The sequence below is a fragment of the Herpailurus yagouaroundi genome, unplaced genomic scaffold (genome assembly GCF_014898765.1).
Source record: "Herpailurus yagouaroundi ecotype Mexico unplaced genomic scaffold, PumYag 210, whole genome shotgun sequence".
Classification (NCBI taxonomy): Eukaryota; Metazoa; Chordata; class Mammalia; order Carnivora; family Felidae; genus Herpailurus; species Herpailurus yagouaroundi.
Genome location: NW_024412441.1, coordinates 5482168 through 5501506, shown reverse-complemented (window position 1 = coordinate 5501506; position 19339 = coordinate 5482168). Strand labels below are relative to the sequence as shown.

At 42.8% G+C, this 19339-nt stretch overlaps 1 protein-coding gene across 4 annotated transcripts in view; it reads right to left on the bottom strand.

The window, feature by feature from the left end:
• PPP4R3B (protein phosphatase 4 regulatory subunit 3B) overlaps positions 1-6080 on the bottom strand; it is a 64649-nt gene extending 58569 nt beyond the window's left edge. For 2 of the 4 annotated variants that reach the window (XM_040453684.1, XM_040453687.1), the window contains exons 1-2: positions 5706-6080; positions 4308-4363 (exon numbers count right to left, since the gene is read on the bottom strand). In XM_040453684.1, coding sequence (XP_040309618.1) covers positions 4308-4363; positions 5706-5847 — 198 coding nt within the window. In that variant the 5' untranslated portion in view covers positions 5848-6080. The remainder of the gene's footprint in view (positions 1-4307; positions 4364-5705) is intronic. The other 2 variants (XM_040453686.1, XM_040453683.1) reach the window with 2 other exon arrangements.
• Positions 6081-19339: the final 13259 nt, after the last annotated feature.

Below are 19339 nucleotides of genomic sequence, written 5' to 3'. Positions count from 1 at the left end.
TCGGTCTTATGCTTTATTCTTTTCTTGATTTCTATCTACTCCCTTGAAAGAGGTCCCCTCTTACAGCTAAAAGTAGCAATGATTCTCAAATTAGAATCTTTCATACCAACTCTTACTGTCTCTAGTTCAGTTGTTCATTTTAAGACATTTACAATTATCTTATCATTTCAAAGCCTAAGTCGGGGGAAGAGAAGGTACAAAACAGTATATAGTATGCTACCAATTATGCCAGTAAAAGGGAAAATATATATGTGATTGCATGCCTACTCATTCACACACGCATAAGACCTCTAGGAAGATATGCAAGAAACTGGTAACACTGGTGGCCTCTAGCAACGGAAAGCATATGGATGGAGTCCAGGGTGGGAGAGACTTCACCAAATACTTTCTGAATTTTTAACAATGTGACTGTATTATCTACCCAAAATAGTTTTTTGTTTTTCTTTTTTTTTAAATAAACAAGCCAATAACCAAATCATTAATGTAAACCTTTCTTCTCAACTTCTCAGTTCCTGGAGAGAACCATCATTTTCCTGGCCCCAAGACTCTAAACACTTCTAGTGACCCTTGATTCCTTCTCTTTCATATTTAATCATTCACCAAATCTTCCAGCACTTTCTTGGAAATATACTAGAGCTCTTTTTCTTCTTTCTAATTCCATTTACTATACTGCAACAGACTTTAATTTTTTCTGCATCTGAATTATAGTAAATAGTCTTGCTACTCCAAAGCTGTTTCCCTTTCCACCCCCAATTCATTATCCACGACACTGCCACACTTGCTTCCCAAACACGGTATCACTTTCATCATGTTAAACCCCCTCCTCAAGAATCTATAATAGCTCCTGTTTGTTTAGCTAAACAAATGTAAAAATAAGAAACCTCTGCTGCAAAGAGGCTTAATAACTTTTGTGTCAGGTGTACCATTTCCTTCAGCAGACAGGACCAGGGAGAGTGAAATTTTTCTTAATGATTCTAGCTCAAATCTTCCTTCTTTAATTTTCTACTGCCCGAGTCTGTGGAATAAATTGTTTTTATAAATTTTGTGTTGGCACATACATGCTGTATAATCTCAGCCAAGAAACTTGACCTTTCTGGGCCTTAACTGCCTTATCTGTGGAATGCTTTCAATAAGGACTAGATTAAAACCATTTATCAGTTGTTTTACTATCATAAGGTAAATGTTTCACCTATTATTATCTTGTCTCCCAAAAAACCCATGGGGACTTCCTTACACTTCTTTCCTAAACCCAATTAACACCCAATGGTATTACATATAAAAGGGTACACATCCCTATGACTCTGCTTTTGATTTAGTCAACATCAGTAGGGCTGATTCTAAATAACTTAAAGTTTTCATATGTATCATCAGGCACTTTATTTCATGTTCTACTGCCTACAGTAATCAAGAAAGTGTTGTGAATCAATGATGACCTATTGATATGGGGTCATTTCACATTCAACTCAACTCATTCTAACTTATTTTGAGCCCATAAATCAGAACCTGGCTCATTTTAGAACTGTGTAATTTTTTTTTTTTAATTTTTTTTTTTTAACGTTTATTTATTTTTTTGGGACAGAGAGAGACAGAGCATGAACGGGGGAGGGGCAGAGAGAGAGGGAGACACAGAATCAGAAACAGGGTCCAGGCTCTGAGCCATGAGCCCAGAGCCCGACGCGGGGCTCGAACTCACGGACCGCGAGGTTGTGACCTGGCTGAAGTCGGACGCTTAACCGACTGCGCCACCCAGGCGCCCCTAGAACTGTGTAATGTTAAAAAAAGAATGTTAAATAATTTTCTTTGAATTTATCCAATGCATTCTGTAGCAATACGTCCTATAAACTATGAGCATGTCATTCACTCTAGTCTTTTTAAAATTAAAAACCCACTACTGATCAATATATTTCATATAAATTTTGGAAATGAATACTTTTCTGGGCCAATTTATTGAATAACTTAAATGATGACATTAAAAAATAAAATTCTAATGAACACAGAAAAACATCTATGTGTTTGGAAATCTCAATTTGTATAATCTGGCAAAAAGTACAAAATGAACAATGTTTTGGTGAAAAAAATGAAAAACCGTTATGTACAACAAACTAAGTTTAAAACAATCCCTAAATTGCTCATTGATTCTATTAGAAAAGTGTACTCAATTTAAACAAAAATAAAGAAAATAAAACAAGTGACCCTATGTACACATTTTTCAATTTTAGATACAGAGCTTTTCCATATTACTGTCAGTGCCAGTGTTCTCTTATACTTTAAAGTTCTTTAGTAAAAGTAATTCACTTAGAAAAAGGTTCTTAAAAATCCTAACGTTATATATTTAAACGTGATGAATTATTTTCCCAACAGCATGAATTTTTTAAAATAAGTACTTTTTTCTCCAATACTTTAGCTTTCTAGGAGAGTAATATTACAAAGAAAGATATGTTTTAAAGTTTCTAATGAACCATCATGTATTTCTGAACTAATGTTGGAGGACTATTTTATACACAAACCACTATCACATGTGATCTTTTCAACAGCAACAACAGTTAAAGAATCTTATACACAATCTGAAAAGAATCCACATTATAATTATTTTGTAGGGAGTCACATTAAAAACATAGTTCCTGAATATTTTATATTCATACAGATAGGAGGGAAAAAGATTACAAATTGGAATTTCTTTGCCCACAAGCAAAGCAGCAAAAAAAAAAAAAAAAAAAAAAAAAAAAAAGTACAAAACAAAAAAGGTAACTATCTGGTAAAATTCAGTGCAAAGACAATCATCTGCTTGGCTGACTTAGAAATTAAATTTACTTAAGTATCCAAGTTGTAGGAAACATTTTCAAGTGTTCAATACAGGACAAATGTTTGGTTCTCCATCACAAAGACACATAATATTTTCTAAGCAATAAGAAAAAAACATTAATATTGAAAAATTAAGTATTTCAAAGAAGTGGTTAAGAATATATTGCACATGCAAAACAACAGTTTAACAGTAAGATTTTTACTAATAACGAGCTGTGCAACAGACATGTTGTCACTCCTCCAACTGTGAAGTATTTATTTCTGGGCTTCCAAATTTTCACTGACCTTGAAGAAAGTAGGTATTGATGGTGTGAATATAATCCTAAAGTAACTTATCTTTTCCTAGAAAACTCTCTGCAACATTCATTTTACACAGCACACCATACCCACACCCACCTAGAAATAATCTAAATGTCTAATATAGAATGCTACACAGTTAAAAAAAAAAAAAAAAACAACCCAAAAAACTAGATCTGCATTGTTAATATCAACAAATCTTCAAATTAACTGTTGAATGAAAAATCAAAATCCAGAGTACATGTAAGAGTATGAGATCAACTGTATCAAGTTTAAAAACACATAAAAGACTACATATTATTTATGAGTACATACATATGCAGAAAAGGTATATAAGCATGTACAGAAATAATACATCAATTTCAGAACAGTGGTTACCTACAGTTAGGAAGGAGAATGGATAGAATGAGATGGGGGTACAAAGGGGACTTTAACTCTATCCACAATGTTGAACATTACAAAGATTTGAAACAAATATGGTATAATGTTAACACTTTAAATCTGGTGGTTATACGGACACACATTATATTTTCTGTACTTTTCAGTTTTGAAATATATAATAATAAAAATGCAAACATTCACAAAAGAAAAGGTTCAAGCACTGCTGCCAATTCCAGATTAAATACCTGGGCACACTAAAAAAAAACACAGGTTTTTCTCTTCCCAATAAAACAATAAATATTAATAGAAAACGTTACATGACTGGCAATATACACTTTTTATAAAGTATCACACCACTGCTTATATTAAAAATATAGAATTAAAGAACAGGATTTAAATGCTTCTACTTCAAAAACTCTACTTTTGCTGGAGTCAAACGATCAAATTTCACACCACAAACAGGTTTTCCTCGCTTTAAAGAGTGTCCCTTTGAATTTTCTTATATGCCATTTTCTTTAAATGTGATTGAGAATAAAAAGGCTTAGTGTACAGGGTATAAAAGATACCTGGCTATCTGTAGTTAAATAAGACTAATGAATACACTATATTCTAACATAAACTAACACTGGCTCAATGAAGGTAATAAATTACTGCCAGTACAAAAACTTTCACTTTTGTGTCAAACTTTTGACCTACCAGGGAAATACAGTGTGTAATTCTGTTTACCAAACATGTTTTATCTTATCAGGAAAATGTTCCCATCTTTGTAACATTAATATTTTCTTGATCACAGATGAAGTCTTTCAAATTAAAGATAAACTACTTGCCTGTTGTTTTTGATATGCAGTGTTTGGATTTATCTTTGATTCCAAGAGTAGTGATCCTGAAAGATAAAAAATAATATTTATAAGTTTCAATTTATAAAACCTGATTAAAGTATCAGAATATAAATTAATAAAAAAAACAAAACTTCTGTTCTCTTCCCTTATCTAGAAATGTGAAGTAATCAAATGTATTATGATTCACATTTTTCTCTCCAGATCTGGGCTTCATATTTAATTTAGAACACACCATCTTATCCCCATATGCCCTTAAAGGAAAAAAATTCTCTTAGGATCAACATTCAGACCCAAAATGTAAGGAGGCTAGATGTCCATTCAAGTTGTTATTGAAATGAAAATTTTAAGATCTAAATGACTACTTGAAGCCAAACTCTTTTTAACAAAGTTATTTTATTGCTTTTCCATTTTAACAAATAAAACAAATTACAAAGGACAACAGGAATCTAGGTAGTTAGTACATAAATTACAGAACTGCATTTATCCTTTTCTCCTTAACAAAAGGAAGGACACTTCATGTAGAAATAAACGTCCACAACTATTTAAAATAATAGGGAAAGTGCGAGAGTTCAAAATACAATAAATCTAAGATTGTTATTTTTCTACTATCTGGACACAGCTGGTCAAACCGAGGAGTTCAGATTACAACGAGAATGGTTTTAATTACGACTCTACATTTTATAATTCAAAAATACTTCACATGACTCCTACAAAAAAATCAACGGATAAACGTTTACAATCTGCTCTGGTGTCCTAACTTGTTTAGGTTGTAAAGTATCCACTTTTTCATGGCAACCTCTACAAAGGCAGCCTGGAGGGATCCCCGACATAGATATGCTTGTGCGTGCATGTATCGTGGCAACAGTCTGCAGTAACTGCAGGAAAAGGTGCCTTTTGGTTTTCCCTAGCACCTGTCGACTGGGGCGAACGGGATTCGTTAGTAAAATGGGTTAAAAACAACAACAACAACAACACTGAGAAAGTAAAGTTTTACTAAGACTTTTGAAATAGACAAATAATTGGGTAAGAAAGCAAAAATTAAGTGTGGGGGGGGGGTGTCGTCAGCTCCCTAGGGCGAGTAAATAACTACTCTGTCTTCTCATTACTTCCTCTCTTCTCACTCGCCCCTTTTCAAAAGAGGCGAGACTGGAGAGGAAGGGGTCAAATCCTTAATAGGGACAGGAGGCGGGGGAACAGCATCAGCGTCTGACTGAGGGTAAATCCGGACAAAGTAGTTTGTTTTTACCGTACAGAAGTGCAGGCACAAAACCAATGCGCTGTCCCAAGATGTGGCAGTAACAGTACCCGGCCCAGGGCCTAAACACCAGGGCTTTGCCCAAACCGGAGGCACTGACTGTCCCCTATTCTATGTTCCAATAACCTTACCGTCGGACTCAGCCCGAACCAGCAGCGACATCCCCTTGAGCTCCTCTACGTAAGTAGAGGAGACGTGCCCGGTGCCTCGGTCGTCCCATTGACGGTCTTCGTTGAGGGTATAGACCTTCACTCGCCGCCGCGTATCCGACATGGTGGCTGCTGTCCCCACCGCTCCAGCCGCTGCCTCCTCGCTCACGTCGTCCGCGCCCCTCACTCTTGAGAGACGGTGGCGGCGGAGGCGGCAGCGGCGGCGGCGGCTCCAGAGAGGCCCGAGTTCACCATGGCTCCCAAGGTTCAGCCGCGGGAAGGGGCAACAAGAGTCACCGAGACCTCTCCGCCCGGAGACCCGGTAACCTCTCACTTCACCCCCGCACACACCCACCCTCCCTCCCTTTGCCCCCCAGAGCTCGCTCGCTCTCCCGCCGCCGCCGCCGCCGCCGCGGTAACTACTACAGATCCGCCATCTTGTAACCCGATTCTCTAAGCCTTTCTCTTCCTCCTCCAGCAGACTCGCACGGGCTGTCCTAGCAGGGGCTACGGCGGCCGACGAGTCCAACACGCTGCACTTCTGCTTTCCGCACGCTCTTCCGAGCCCGCAGTGCTCGGTGTTCTCGCGAGGCGGTTTACTGGACCGAAGTGGGAGGGTCTACGTGCAACTTCCTCTTCTCTCGGCCTTGCCTGATGGCGCGGGATCTCGGCCGGGTGGTCGGCTCTCGCGAGTTCTCTGTCCCCTTTAGTGCCGCGAGACTGCTTTCTGAGCTAGCGGCGAGAGCCGAGTTTTGGGTTTTTCTTGAAGTGGTTGCGGGCTACCCTGAGGGTGTGACAAGCCGTGGGACCCAGCTCTGAGGAAAAAGTAGAGCAAACTTGGGAGGTACGCATCCTCGGGCGAGACTAACCCTAAGCAAGAGGGAAGGAAATGTGTTCGCACTCTTAATTGGAAGCTAACCCTGTCAGCTTATGGGAGAAAAACAGTTTAAATTTCTGTGAACATGTAGGAACAGTGGTCTCTTTAAGGAGACCCGAAACCCACCAAAACTTATTATGGAATCTGTTAAAGTTAAGCATCTCCTCAGGAAGTGTTCTGTGGATCTCCAGGCAATTATAACGTGCGTGGTACGGAGTGTGTTGACAAATTCCTATTTCCCGCCAAAGCGTTTCCCTGTTAGGGTTTTGGTAGCTGGCCATTGAAAAGCATCCTTTCCCCCTCACGAAAATACAGTGGCCTTTCCGTGTTTCTAAGCTCGGAAAAGAAATCTTCAGAGAAGTTGAGGGAAGTGGCGCGGACCTACGTTCCTAACACATCTAAAATAATTGTTTTGATATTTTTGAGTTTTTCTTACGGGCATTTCTTGCGTTATCTATCGGGAGGTCTTCTGCGCTGAATAAGCGGAAGGTGAATTCTCTCGGCATTCACATTGATTGTCAAACCAGCCATTTGCTGGGCAGTCGTTTATTTCGGTCCACGTTCGTTCTCGATGGAATCCTTTTATTCGTTTTTAAAGCCTTTCTCAGCTTGTTCTGTCTTTAGTTCTTTCTAACCCATTAGTCTGAAAAGTGAAAAACAGACGAATTGCACACGTAGCCCCTTTGGCGCATCTTGGGAGTTGTCGTCAGTACTTACCTGTGGTTTTGACAAGATCTTCTACGTAGACACCCTTCGGAGGTGCACTAAAAACGTGAGAAGTCTTAGGAAGAACAGACGCCTGATACAAAATAAATTCTAATTGCAAAATCTGAATACATAGGATTTTTTTTTTTTAATCTGAAGGAGACCTCAGAAAATGTACTTGAATTAAGTAGTTATATGTAATAATAGGACCCGTTAATTGCTGTGATTGATGTGGACAAAATGCATTTTGAGCCCAGAGGAAATAATATTTCTGTCATGGGTCAAAGAAAGCTTCACAGAAGTTTTGAACCAGATGTTAGAGGATCCCTGAATGGGAATTTGCGTTTTGGCTTGGGAAGGTGTTCAAGGCTGAGAGGACAGGAGGAACAAAGTCATTATATGTTACTGGCCTAAAAGAACTTCTCTGTAAGTAATATATAAGTTAAAGGAATGACAACTATGAAGAAGTCTCTTTAATACTATATGTGTCAAGGTTAATGGCCCTACTAACTCTGGATAAAACGGCGAAATAATAGTTATTTCCTGTATTTACTCAATCATTCCTAGTATTTGTTGATCATATACTATGTGCTAGGACACTGTTCCATACAGTGAATAAATAGAAGTCCCTCTTGTCATGGAGCTTACATTCTAGTGTAGGAAGACAATGAACAAATATATGCCAGATACTGATAAATATGAGTACAAAAAAATAAGAATAGCAAAAGGTCAGTGAGCTTGGGAAGGAAAATGGTGTTTATTGAGGAGGGCCTCTGAGGGAGGTAGTCAGCCATGCATTTCCTCAAGGGAAGAGAGCATGAGGGAGCCGGACAGCAAAGTACAAAGCCTTGTGGCTGTAGCATGCTGAGTGAGAGGGATAATAAGGAAACCAGTGTCTTTAAACCAAATTTTGTAATACTATACATATTGTTGTACAGATAGATGTACCCCAGTTTAAACCGTCTTCTATGTATGTGTCATTTCCAGTAGTTTCCACCCTTCAACAATAAGTGATTTACAGAAATTATTTCATGTGTTCAAAATATATTTGAAGTTAAATTCCTAGAGCAGGGATTTTCAGCATTGGCACTAACATTTTGGGCTAGATAATTCTTTGTTGTGAGAGGTTGTTCTGTGCATTACAAGGTGTTTTGCAGCATCCCTTATTTTCACCCATCTGATGCCAGTAGTATTGCACCCTTTCGTCCAGCTGTGATCACCCAAATCATCTACCATCATTGCCATTGTCCTTGGGAGGCACATTACATTTTTTCATTCTTGAAGGTTTAAAAAATTACGTTGTTAATATATACAATTAAGTTGTCGTTTGATTGACTCATGTCCTTGAAATGTGAGGCTTTCTGTTTTCACCCTTCCCATTCTGTTAAATGTTTTAATAAACAAGAGTTTGCTATATTCACTCATTTTTTTTCTTTAAGATGATTAAGTCTTTGCCATTTAAATAAACCATCAAACTAATAACCTATATCCTCTTCAGCCACATTCCTATTTCTTTTCCCCTTTACAGCCAAACTAAGTGTTGAAGTTGTTTATATTCCCTTCATTTCTTCACCTCTCACTTATTCCTCAATTGAACCTATTCTGATTGCTATCCCTTCCATCCTCCTGCCTTGCCTTCATCATAAAGTTCTTTATACACTAACTGAAGATATCTATGTTAATAATGCCACTGGACATTTTTCAACCCATTTTACTTGAACTAAGCTAATTTGTTTTGAGGGAGAGAGAGAGAAAGAATCCAAAGCAGGCTCTGTGCTGTCAGCATGGCATCCCACTAACCGTGAGATCATATAACCTGACATGAAATCAACAATCAGACTCATAACTGATTGAGCCACCAGATGCCCATACTTGATCCAAGTTAAAATTGACACTTTTTTGTCTGAACTTTGTTCCCTACAGTCATCTCATGACAACTCTTGCTTTATCCTTCAGATGCTGCTAGTTGCCACTTTCATAGAGGAGCCTCTGACTCCCCTGACTAGATAATATCCTCTTGGAATGTTACACCAAAAAACCCAATTCAGAGTAGTTTAAATGATAAGAGAATTTATTGGCTCATGAATGGGAAGTCTGGAGATAAAGGGAAACCTCAGATAGACTCGATTGGTTCAACATGAACAGCGAGAACTTGTTTTCCTTCTCCCTCTGAATTCTATATTCTGCTTTGTCAAATTCATCTAAGGCTTAAGATCTTTTGTATCTTAAGACAGTGGCCAAGAGCTCCCAAGTTTCCACAGTTCTTCATTCACAGCAAAAGAGTTTCCTCACATATTCCCAGTTGCATTGTAATTAGACTAATATAGGTCACATGTCTACCCTTGAACCTAGAGATTTGAAGTCTAGGGAATGTCAAGCACTGATTGGTGGAGGCAAATCAAGGCCCATCCTGGGGCCTGGGGATGGGTTTAATCCCACCCAAATCCCGTGGATATACCATGTGATAATGGGTAAAACAGATGTGGGAAGACAACCAGAGTATCTGTTTTATTTTCTTATTACATATTCACAGGACCATGCACCCTTCCATTGTAGCATTTGTCATATGTGTAGCTTTATTTGTATGATTTCTGATTAATAATTGTCTCTTCATCTAGATGACAAATTTCTTTGAGTTCAGGGATCTATGTTTTTTTCTTACCATTTTATCTGTAGTGCCTAGCGGACGGTGTGGAATATAGCATGAACTCAATAACTGTTCAAAGATTGAAGTTTCCTTAGAAGTTTACTGCTCAATTTGACATGCTCCCTAGAAGGTAATTTAATAACTCCCCTATCAAATCTACTGAGATTAAATTACATCTTTGAAAGCTACAGATTGGTATGTCTAATTTCTAAGTAGTCAGTTTTTGACGCACTACTGAAAGTTGTGAAACAAATCTGATATATTTTTTACATTTTTTAACAGTTTCTGATTCCTCGTAGGATAAAGTTCTGTAGGGTGGCATACAAAGCTCTTCATGGTTTAGCCTCTACCAAATCCTGGCTCTTTACTCTCAAGAGCAAGGCTATGGACTGTGTGATTTTCCCTGGGGTGATTTTTTCAATCATAGCTCTTCCCATACCATTTACCAAATATTCTTAGGAGCCTTTTCTCTGGGTGATTGTCGTTTCTCCAGGTGTTCCCTCATACCCTGACAGAATAGAGGCAGAGGAAGGTGGCAAGAGGTCCATTTGTTTGGTATTCAGGCTTTCATTTAATTACTCCTTTTAACCCTGCTTTCACAGTGGCCCACTAATGTGACTAGTGTCTCCAAGTCAAAAGACTCTCCTAATTCAGAAAATAAATCTCAGTCTCCTGAGGTGGTGGTGGCAACAGTGTTCAAAGGGCTTATATGGGTATGAGTGTGTGTAGAGGGAGATGGTAGTCCTTTGGTTATGTGAGGTTGGGAAGGGAACCCTTTCTATATAGTTTGACCCTGTCCTCAAATTCTCAGCCCTGATCCTTTCTGATTTGTTGTGGAGATAATTAATTCTCTTCTTCTCTGATCATCTCTGTGGTAAATTAGGTTGTAACTTCCTCTGTTCTCCTAAGGTCCACTACTGCTCCTACCATTTGCTTGCCATGCAAATGACATTTGTTAAAATATCTTATCTGCTATTGTCTCTTTTGTTATGTTTGCCCTTTGGACTCTATACTTAAAAACTTTTTTTATTTAACTGTATGTGGCTAATTTTCCATTTTTGACAAAGGTATTCTAACATATTTCATGTTTAATTCTGTATTCCACTTGGATTTTTTGTATATGTGAAGTAGGATGCTAATTTAAAATTTTTCCTCCAAATGGAGAGCCACTTGTCAATATCATTTATAGATTAAATAATTTGAAGTGCTATTTTAATCATACTCTTTACTAAGTTTACAGTCACATATACATAAATATATCTGGATTTTAAATTTGTAAAAAATTTTATTATTTTGAGAGAGAGAGAGAAAGCATGAGTGGGGGAGGGACAGAGAGAAAGGAGAGAGAGAGAATCCCAAGCAGGTTCCACACTGTCAGTGCAGAGCCCCACGCAGGGTTCAAACTCATGAACTGTGAGATCATGACCTGAGCCAAAGTCAGACACTCAGCCGACTGAGCCACCCAGATGCCTCTGTATCTGGGTTTGAGTCTGAACTCACTACATTGTTTTCATTGTTTTAGTTGACTAACTGTAGTGTGACAGTTTTAATTGCCATAGTTTTTTATTACTTGTTTTGGTATTTAATTGATATGGTGGCCGTATCAGTGCACTATTCAGATCTCCTTCAAGAGGACCTACTTTGGGGAACATACTTGACTGACAGCCAGCTGTCACTGCTTTGGGTCCATTGCATCTGAGCTGAGGCCGTAAAAACCTTGAGCTGCTCCTAGCCAGTAACTGAGCACAGCAGGAGTACTACTATACTTGTCCTTTACTGTCCAGTGTAGAACTTCTCTGTGGGCAACTATGGCTTGGGGAACTTCTTAGCAGTCTGGAAGAGACTTTCTTGGAACTACACTATAATTTGAAGCTCTTTCCACTCAGTATTTCCTTCCCTTCCTTCTTTTACAGAGGTCAAACTTATATTATGGTCTGTAGGCTCTCTCTGTCAATTCCTGTCTATTTTATTCTTCACAGATGTTTCCTCCAGTCATTATCTTACATGTTTAATCCCTTCTTGGCATCTGTGTCTCTGAGGGCTGGAACTGACATATGTGGTACAGGGAGTGGTGTAAGAAATCAGGCAGTAAAATGGGGTTTGGGGAATAGTTGACTCAGTCCTTGGCACAAGGTGGCCACTTGACTAATGATGTGACCAGTAGTGACCTAGGAAAATTTCCTGTAAGAGGGGAATGCTGTTGTCTAGACAGTGATTTAGGCGTTTGAAAAATATGGGGAAAACAATGCCTACAAGGATAGCAGAGCTGGCCACTTAAGTTGTACTACTGCCTTGCAGGGGGATATTGAGTTGACACTTAACACACAGTTAAAGCTAAGTTTGGGAGCCAGGAGGCCTCTTTGGGCTTCATAAAAAGGCCCTTATTTCCTTCAGTGTAAGAACAGATATGGGATTTGACAGAGTTACAGAGCTCTAAAGATATTTGAATGCTTAGCCCATGGGCAGGGGCAGTGGGGGAGAGGTCTGCTGTGCAGTTAGGGCCCTGGTTGGGAAATCCTGAAGCTTGAAATATGGGATGGTGTGGTAGAGCCCCTCCCTAAGGAATGTGATGGAAACCTCAAGACAAGGGAAGGCAACCTGGCTATGTGTGCATGTGCAATATTCTTCACAACTTTGTAATATAGACTGCCCATTCAGACTGTATGCTACTATATATGGGAGACACAGGAGCAAAAATTGAAGAAAAGGCACCCCCCCCCCCCCCCCCACTGCACTCAGGGCTCAGCTTTTGGGTTTTAGCCCACTGAGCCAGTGCTGGCACAAATAAAGTTGCTTCCTGGAAAGAAAAGCCTCGGTGTCCAGACTCTCTGTGTGTGTGATTCACCACTACATCTCGTGGGGTGTACCTCTTGTCCAGGAGGTGGAGATGGTGTTTTACCTCTCTTATTGCAGGGGTATGAACCAGGAGAGGCAACCTCACCTGGTGCCAATGGACTGTTTGATCCATGTGTGCTGGGGTGGGGGTCCTGGATGCACAAAGGAACCTGGTGAGGCCCAGGAACCACCTCAGGGAGCACTGCCCATCAGACTGGTAAGAACCAGCATTCATTTTGGTAGACCTGCCCCTGAGAGGCAGAAGGGGAGCCTGATCACCTCCCAGAGTTGCCTGAGTAGCTCCATGAAGAACGAAACCACAACTCCCAGGTGCTGCTGGGCAGTGGGTTGGAGTCACTGTGTGACTGTGTGTGGATGAGACGGAGAGTGGAAAGGTTCTGACCTGACCAATGGGCTGAAGCTAGTGTTTGGCCCTGATCTATGGTTCCGTTGTGACCTCATATGGCTTAGGGCAGCATCAGACTTGGGAGTCTGATCTGGGTCAGGGTTTGATACTGAACCCAACAGTGTCAAGAGGCACCTGAAATATCTCCGAGAGGAGAGCGGCTGGAAACGGACAAAGCGAGTGCGTCCTCTCCAAATTAGTCCCTCCCTTCCCCGCTTTTCCTCTCTCGTGCATGAAAGTTGTCCGATAGGGGAAGGAAATGAGTGGAAAGCAGAGTAAACCGACTCCCCTAGAGTGTATGTTGAGGAATTTCAAAAAGGGATATTCAATAGATTATGGTGTGAAATTAACTCCTGGAAAGCTCCAGACATTCTGTGAAATTGATTGGCCATCGTTTGGGGTGGGCTGGCCCTCTGAGGGCTCACTTGATAAGGAACTAGTTGGCTGAGTGTTCAGGGTCGTTGTGGGGGATCCAGGCCACTCTGACCAATTTCCTTACATTGACTGTTGGTAAGACCTGGTCCTATCTTGGCCGCCCTGGCTAAAAGTCTGTATTGAAGAGATCTGTAAAGTTATGATAGCTCATGTCATGGCTTCCTCCAAATGCCAGCCAAAAACTGAAAAATCCATACTGTTGGGAGAGCCTGAGAGAACCCCACCACCATATGCCCCACTGTACCCCTCACGGCCACCTGTGCCTCCAGCCACCCCAGCTACTGAAACCCCACTGAGCTTGCCCCTAGTCCTGAGGCCTTGCCACCTCTAGCACCACTGGCCTCTCTGGATGTGACTGGCTTGCCCGGACCACCATTCCTAACCCCATAACACCCCTCCTGGAAGGCAACTAGAAGATCAGGCGGCGGAGACAGTCCTTCCCTGGAGCAACACCAGGGAGCCCTACAGATGCCACTGAGGGAAACTAAGGACCTATTATGATCAGGAAGGCCAGATCCGAGAAGGCCAACATGTTTTTGTATACCAACCCTTTACCACCATGGACCTCCTCAGTTGGAAGCACCGTGTTCCTTCCTATACAGAGAAGCCCCAATCTATGATTGAACTAATGCAGTCCAAAATTGAAACCCACAAATCTCCCTGGAAGCACTGCTGCCAACTCCTCCTGACCCTCTTCAACATGGAGGAGTGTCGCCAAAATACTCAGGCAGCCCTAAAATGGTTAGAGGAGAATGCCCTGGCTGGGGCACTAGACACCCAGGCTTATGCTCAGGCTCACTTCCCTGGGAAGAACCCCCAATGGGACCCAAATGACTCAAGTGTAGATGTAGGGCTTGCAAGGACTGAACCGTATCAAGAAGCCCTTCTAAATGGCATGAAGGAATGAGGAAGAAGGGCCATAAATATGAATAAAACATAAGAAGTGCTCCAAGGACCTGAGGAGAGCTGGAGCCAATGCCATGAGAGACTATGTGAGGCATTTCATTTCTACACCCCTTTTGATCCAGAGGCGCCCGTTAACCAGCAGATGGTCAATGCGACTTTCATAGGTCAGGCCCAAGGGACATCAGCACAACTGTAAAAGCTAGAGGATTTCGCCGGCATGAATGCCAGTCAGTTGCTGGAAGTAGCAACTAAGGTGTTTGTTGACCGTGACCAGGTGGCACGGAGGCCAGAATGCCAGAAGGTGCAGAAAAAGCCAGACTTGTTAGTTGCTCCCTTGGTGGAGTGGTCAGAATGCTCCTGGAAAGACGCCTGCCCTGCAGGGACAGGGCAGGGGCCAAAAAGGGGAATGGCAGGGAGGATCATCTAGCCCAGGACCACAGTTAGGATGGAACCAATGTGGTCACTGTCATCAGGAGGGCCGCTGGAAAAATGAGTGTCCCCTGTGGCTGGGTAATTTTCAACAAGGCCCCAAACAGAAAGAAAAAGGCCATGTGGTCCAGGACCAGTACCAACCAGCATCACTGCCTCATGGGGCCCCTGAAGATGATTTGTGGGGCTAAATGCCATGGAAGACTATGAGTAGGACTATGACAGACCGGGCTCTATTTTATTAGGCCCCCAAGAGCCTATGGTCCAAATGAATGTGGGGGACTGATCCATCGACTTCATAGTAGATACTGGGGCAGAACACTCAGTGGTGACCCAACCTGTGGGCCCCCTCTCACAGAGACAAGCCACCATTGTGGGGTCCATGGGCAATTGGACACGTTGTCCCTTCCTGCTGCCCCAGCGGTGCAGTTTAGGCAGCCATGAAGTCATCCATGAATTCCTCTATCTCTCCAACTTCCCTGTGGCTTTAATGGGCCAGGACCTGTTGGGAAAGTAGCAGGCCCAGAGAACTTTCAATTCCCATGGACAAGCTGCTCTGACCCTACGAAAGCTGGAAGCAAAGATTATGACTGTCATGATTCCCCAAGGGGATGAATGGCATCTCTATAGTCTCGTGGAGGAGCTACCACAGAGACCTGAGCTGCCCTTCAGAGTACCGGGGGTGTGAGCTGAGGACAACCCACTAGTACTGGCCTCCAGTAATTGTAGAACTAAAGCCAGGGGCAGGGCCCATCTGCCAAAAACAGTATTGCATCCCTTGTAAGGCACAGATGGGGATACAGAAGCACCTGGAGAGACCTGTAAAATACGGGATCCTCCTACCCTTGTCAGTCATGTTGGAACATGCCTCTCCTACCAGTCCAGAAGCCAGGCACTGATGACTTACCGGTTGGTCCAAGACCTGTGTGCAATAAACCAGGCTGCTGTCACCCTGCAACCAGTTGTCCGAAACCCATACACTCTCTTGGGTCTTATTCCCACCGAAGCTGCCTTCTTCATATGCCTAGACCTCAGTGATGCCTTCTGCATCTGCCTGGCCCCCCAGAGTCAACTGATCTTTGCCTTTAGTGGGAGAATCCTGAAAATGGTGACAAGGGTGAGTTAACCTGGACCAGCTTGCCCCAGGGGTTCAAAAACTCCCCAGCTATTTTCGGCACTGCATTAGCCTCAGACCTAAGAGCCTTCCCAGCAGATCAACATGGCTCTGTCTTGCTTTAGTACATAAATGACTTACTGCTAGCTGGAAGGTCTCAGGAGGATTGCATGGAAGGAACTTACCATCCTATAGGAAACTGGCGATAAGGTCTCAAGGAAAAAGGCCCAAATCAGTCAAAAGAAAGTCAAGTACCCTGACTTTCGTCTCTCACAGGGGCAGTGCCAACCCGGCCCAGAGAGAAAATAGACCGTTTGTTTGATCCTGGTCCCGTTGACCTGACGTCAGGTTCAGGAGTTTCTTGGGGCTGCAGGCTTCTGTAGAATCTGGATAACTAACTTCTCAGCCTTATGAGGCCACAAAAGGGGGAGAGTGGGAACCTCTGTTATGGGAGCAAGTACAGCAAAGGGCCTTTGAAGGGACCAAATGGGCCCTCACCAACGTGCCTGGTCTGGGGCTCCAAGACATGTCCAAGTCCTTGTATGTTCACGAACATACTGGCATCGTGGTGGGAGTCCTAACCCAGATGTTGGGGTCATGGCATTGCCCAGTAGCATATCTCTCCAAGCAGCTTGACTCTGTTGCCCAAGGCTGACCACCCTGCTTATAGGCACTTGCAGCCATGGCCTTCTTAGTCTCCATTGCTGACAAATTAACTGTGGGAAAAGAATTGACAGTCCAAGTGCCATATTCAGTATTGACATTAATGGAGTACAAGGGATAATACTGGCTAACCAACACCTGGATGATCAGATCTTGGGGAATGCTATGTCAGAACCTGTGCATTCACCTAGAAGTAGTATGGACCCTAAACCCTGCAACCCTACTGCCTGTCGGGCCAGGTCAACCAGATCATGACTGCATTGAAATCATGGATGAGGTGTTCTCCAGCTGACCAGACTTGAGGAACCAGTCCCTCAAGGACCCCAAGGACCCCAAGGACCCCAAGGATTTCACTGATGGTAGCAGTTTTGTGAAAGAGGGAGAATGCCTTGCAGGGTACTCCGTGGTAACCCTGAATTCTATCATTGAGACCAAACCCCTGTCAAAGAGGTCTTTGGCACAGAAGGCAGAGCTCATCATGCTAACCTGAGCCCTTCAACTGGCGGCAGGGATAAGTGTTAATATATACACAGACTCTTAAGTATGCCTTCCCCACCCTCCATATACATGGGGCTTTATATAAAGAAAAGGGTCTAATAAACTCAGGAGGAAAAGACAAAGTATGGTAAGGAAATCCTTGAACTCTTAGACGCTGTGTGGGGCCCTGAAAGAGTGGCAGTCATGTATTGTCAGGTACATCAAAGGGGAGATACCATGGCTGCATGGGGAAACCAGGCAGACTGAGAAGCAAAGCTTGTGGCCTCCAAAGGAACAATGGAATCAGTGGCTTTAACTGCTGCACTGTTCCCTAGTCCACTGGTAGAATGGGAACCTAATTACTCACAACATGGGAGTACCTGGTTTAAGACTGAAAATGGAAGCTACCTTCAAGGTGGATGGTGGAAATCTGAAGGTGGCAGAATAGCAATTCCTGAGGCCCTGGCTCCAGCTTTTGTCAAGCAGTTCTATCAGGAAACCCATATTGGCCATACAGCTTTTGAGACTACGTTCAGCCAACATTTCTACATCCTTCAACTCTCCATAGCCTGAGCAGTATGCAAGCAATGTGGAACGTGTGCCCGGATTAACCCACGTCAGGGACCCAAGACCCCTGTGCAGAGTGTCGGGGGAGCCCCATTTGAAAATATGATGGTAGACTTCACTGAGCTTCCCTAGGTCCAAGGTTGTAAATATCTGTTGGTCTTTGTGTACACTTTCTCAGGCTGGGTGGAAGCCTTCCCTACTTGCACAGAAAAGGCACATGAAGTCCCTCGACTTCTAAAAGAAATTATTCCTCCATTTGTGATCCCTATCACTATGGGGTCAGATAATGGGCCAGCGTTCATGGTGGAGGTGGTGTGACTGGTGGCAAATGGGTTAAAGATCACCTGGAAGTTACACACGGCATACTGGCATACAGACCCCAGACCTCTGGGAAGGTGGAATGAATGAACTGAACCCTGAAGCTGCAATTAAGTAAACTATGTCAGGAACCCAACTACACTGGGATCAGGTGTTGCCAATTGGCTTGTTAAGAATCAGGTGTAGCCCCAGTAAGCAAATGGGGTTCTCCCCTTATGAAATCCTTTATGGGCACCCTTAACACATTATCAAGGGCATAAGAGGGGGATCTAAATGAGATAGGCAATCTGACCCTGAGGCAACAGATGCAGGCCCTTGGCTTTACCCTGACCACCTTACACCACTGGGTTAGGGAGCGATTACCTGTTAATCTGACCACAGACCCTCATCCCTTTAAACCAGGAGATGCTGTATGCATGAAGGAGTGAAGTGTCCAACCCCTAAAACCCCTCTGGAGGGGCCTGTTCACTGTCATTTTGTCCACCCCCTACTGCAGTAAAGGTAGCCAAGGTGGGTCCCTCACCACAGCAGAGGGAAGCTGGCATCTCAAAACTGAGAATGCATTCCTGATCCTTCAACGCTGTGCAAGCTGACCACACAGAGGAAGCAGTCTGCAATGACAGAGGCTCTGGGAAACTGCAGCCCTGCTTTAGTCACTCTGGAACCTGATTAATCTACACATGGCAGAAGCTTGAGGAATTGACGGTCTGGTGGAACAGACTGTCCTTATTTTCTTTATCTGTTTCCTTACTGTGATGTACTGCCACCCCTTGTTTCTCACTGTTTCTGTGATTCTTGCTCTACTTTTCACCATAGGATTGGCAGAGGCTGTCCCGGCTGGCTGGAAGTGTGAGAGGTTTCTGTTAGCACTCACCTCTTTGTGGATAGGATGCTTCGTTGGTATTGGTTGCTTCTAATCTGGACTTCTTCTGTAGACCTAGATTCTTCATCATATGACCCATGTATTGACAAAACCAGGTCAGGGCAGGGAATCACTTGGACCTTACTATACCATACCCACTTCACATGCCAAGGAAAAGTCCTGGGGACCTGCAGACCACCTATTTTATCTGCCAGTGGGAGAGTCAATACACTTGCTTTGATCCACAATACTCTCCCAGTGAAGATTGGTTAGAAGTCCAATCCTACCAAGGCCCCCTCGAGGCGGGGTGGAGGGGGGTGGGTTGGTCAGCTGGACACAAATTACTAACTGCAAATGACTGGTGTCAATGCTGTT